Raw genomic sequence first — 1,397 nt, 5'->3', positions numbered from 1 at the left:
TGACAATTTTTTAAGCCTATAAAACTCCAAAACTATCAGTATGTAACAACTATGGATTAGTTGCAGATATTAGCTCAGTAACTGACCAAAATTTCAATTTACACGTTTACGCCATAGACATATAAGAATAGACCGAGTGTGTAAATGGGACACTGATCACAACGTGCGGAAAAGAGAGAGAGTAATGGGCAGAGAGTGTGGGCAGCGTGGTTTTCTCTTTCTATGAGTGAAGAGTGAGGAAGTAGGGGAAACGCGATAGTCATGTAATTTCTCCTCGTTTTCTGGTGCAACATAGCAACCAAGGTAGAAAAAAAGTGTTGAAATAAGGATGATTAAATAATTTAAAAGTAGAGATGGTGAATTCGTGCTGTATTTGTGGGAAAGAAAGTGATTGGCTTTCAAATCGTTCTTTTCATAGGTAGATATATTTAAAACACGTACTAAAAAACCGTATTCAATAGATTTGTATTTACTAAATGATGGAATGTTTTTTTAGATTTCCCAAAGATGAAAATATGAAAAAAAAATGGTGTGATATTATTGGAAAATCTATTAATTATGCTGCCAGAGTTTGCAGTGATCACTTTAAAAAATGTGATTACAAAAATTATGAAAGTAGACGTTTACTTCACACTGCAATTCCTAGTTGCAAAAATAGGTACGACTTTTCATTTTATTTATTAAGATTATAATTATAAGAAGTCATGTAATTAATGACAAAAATGTTTAAATTAAAGAGTAACTGTTGTTGCTTATAATGATTGAATTACAGGAAATTGAATTGTGATTCAAATGTGATCAATAAAGAAAACCCATTACAATTATTAAGTAATGCAGTAGATAGTGAATCCGAGCCCCATGTAGATGTCATAAATGAAAATTTATTTTGTGATAATAATTGTAATGAAGACAAAGAAAATGTAGAGTGCATAACAAATAAACAAGAACAGTACGCTGATACTAACAGTGGCACTGAAACTTTTTTACCAATATCAACTGAAAATGTTGATATGCACGTAGTATCGCATAACGAAAGTTTAAAGAGAAAGAGGTAATACATATTTATTACCATTTACAGACAATTATGTAAATACATATAAAATTTCCAGAAGTCCTGAAAATGATGCTATTTGCAACAAAAAAATTTATTTACTATTACCTGGAAAAGGTTTAGAGGTATTTAAAAGATCGGATTTTACATCTGATGAGACTTGGCATACGTTTGTCAAATGTGCAACTTACAATGACCTACACAAAAAGCTCCTCCTCCAAAAGTGTGTTCGATTATCCGAAAGAGTTTCAAATTTAAGAAGCTTATTGCATAGACTGGGTAAGAAGCAATTACTATCTCCTGCAGTGATTGATGCGATAAAAGTAAGTTTTTTTAAAAGTATAAT

The 1,397-nt window shown here is 31.1% G+C and overlaps 1 protein-coding gene across 1 annotated transcript; it reads left to right on the top strand.

The window, feature by feature from the left end:
- Positions 1–6: 6 nt before the first annotated feature.
- On the top strand, positions 7–1,392 carry LOC108633081 (uncharacterized; the record flags this gene model as incomplete). The annotated part of the gene is made up of 4 exons (XM_018038065.2): positions 7–418; positions 497–658; positions 773–1,051; positions 1,110–1,392. Coding segments are annotated over exons 1-4 (789 nt in total), but the record flags the coding sequence as incomplete, so codon positions are not given.
- Between the last annotated feature and the right edge of the window lie 5 nt (positions 1,393–1,397).

Source organism: Ceratina calcarata, unplaced genomic scaffold (assembly GCF_001652005.2).
Source record: "Ceratina calcarata isolate Rehan_Ccalc_2016 unplaced genomic scaffold, ASM165200v1 scaffold181.2, whole genome shotgun sequence".
NCBI classification, from domain to species: Eukaryota; Metazoa; Arthropoda; class Insecta; order Hymenoptera; family Apidae; genus Ceratina; species Ceratina calcarata.
The sequence above is the reverse complement of the archived record's forward strand: the minus strand, read 5'-3'. Positions and strand labels throughout refer to the sequence as shown.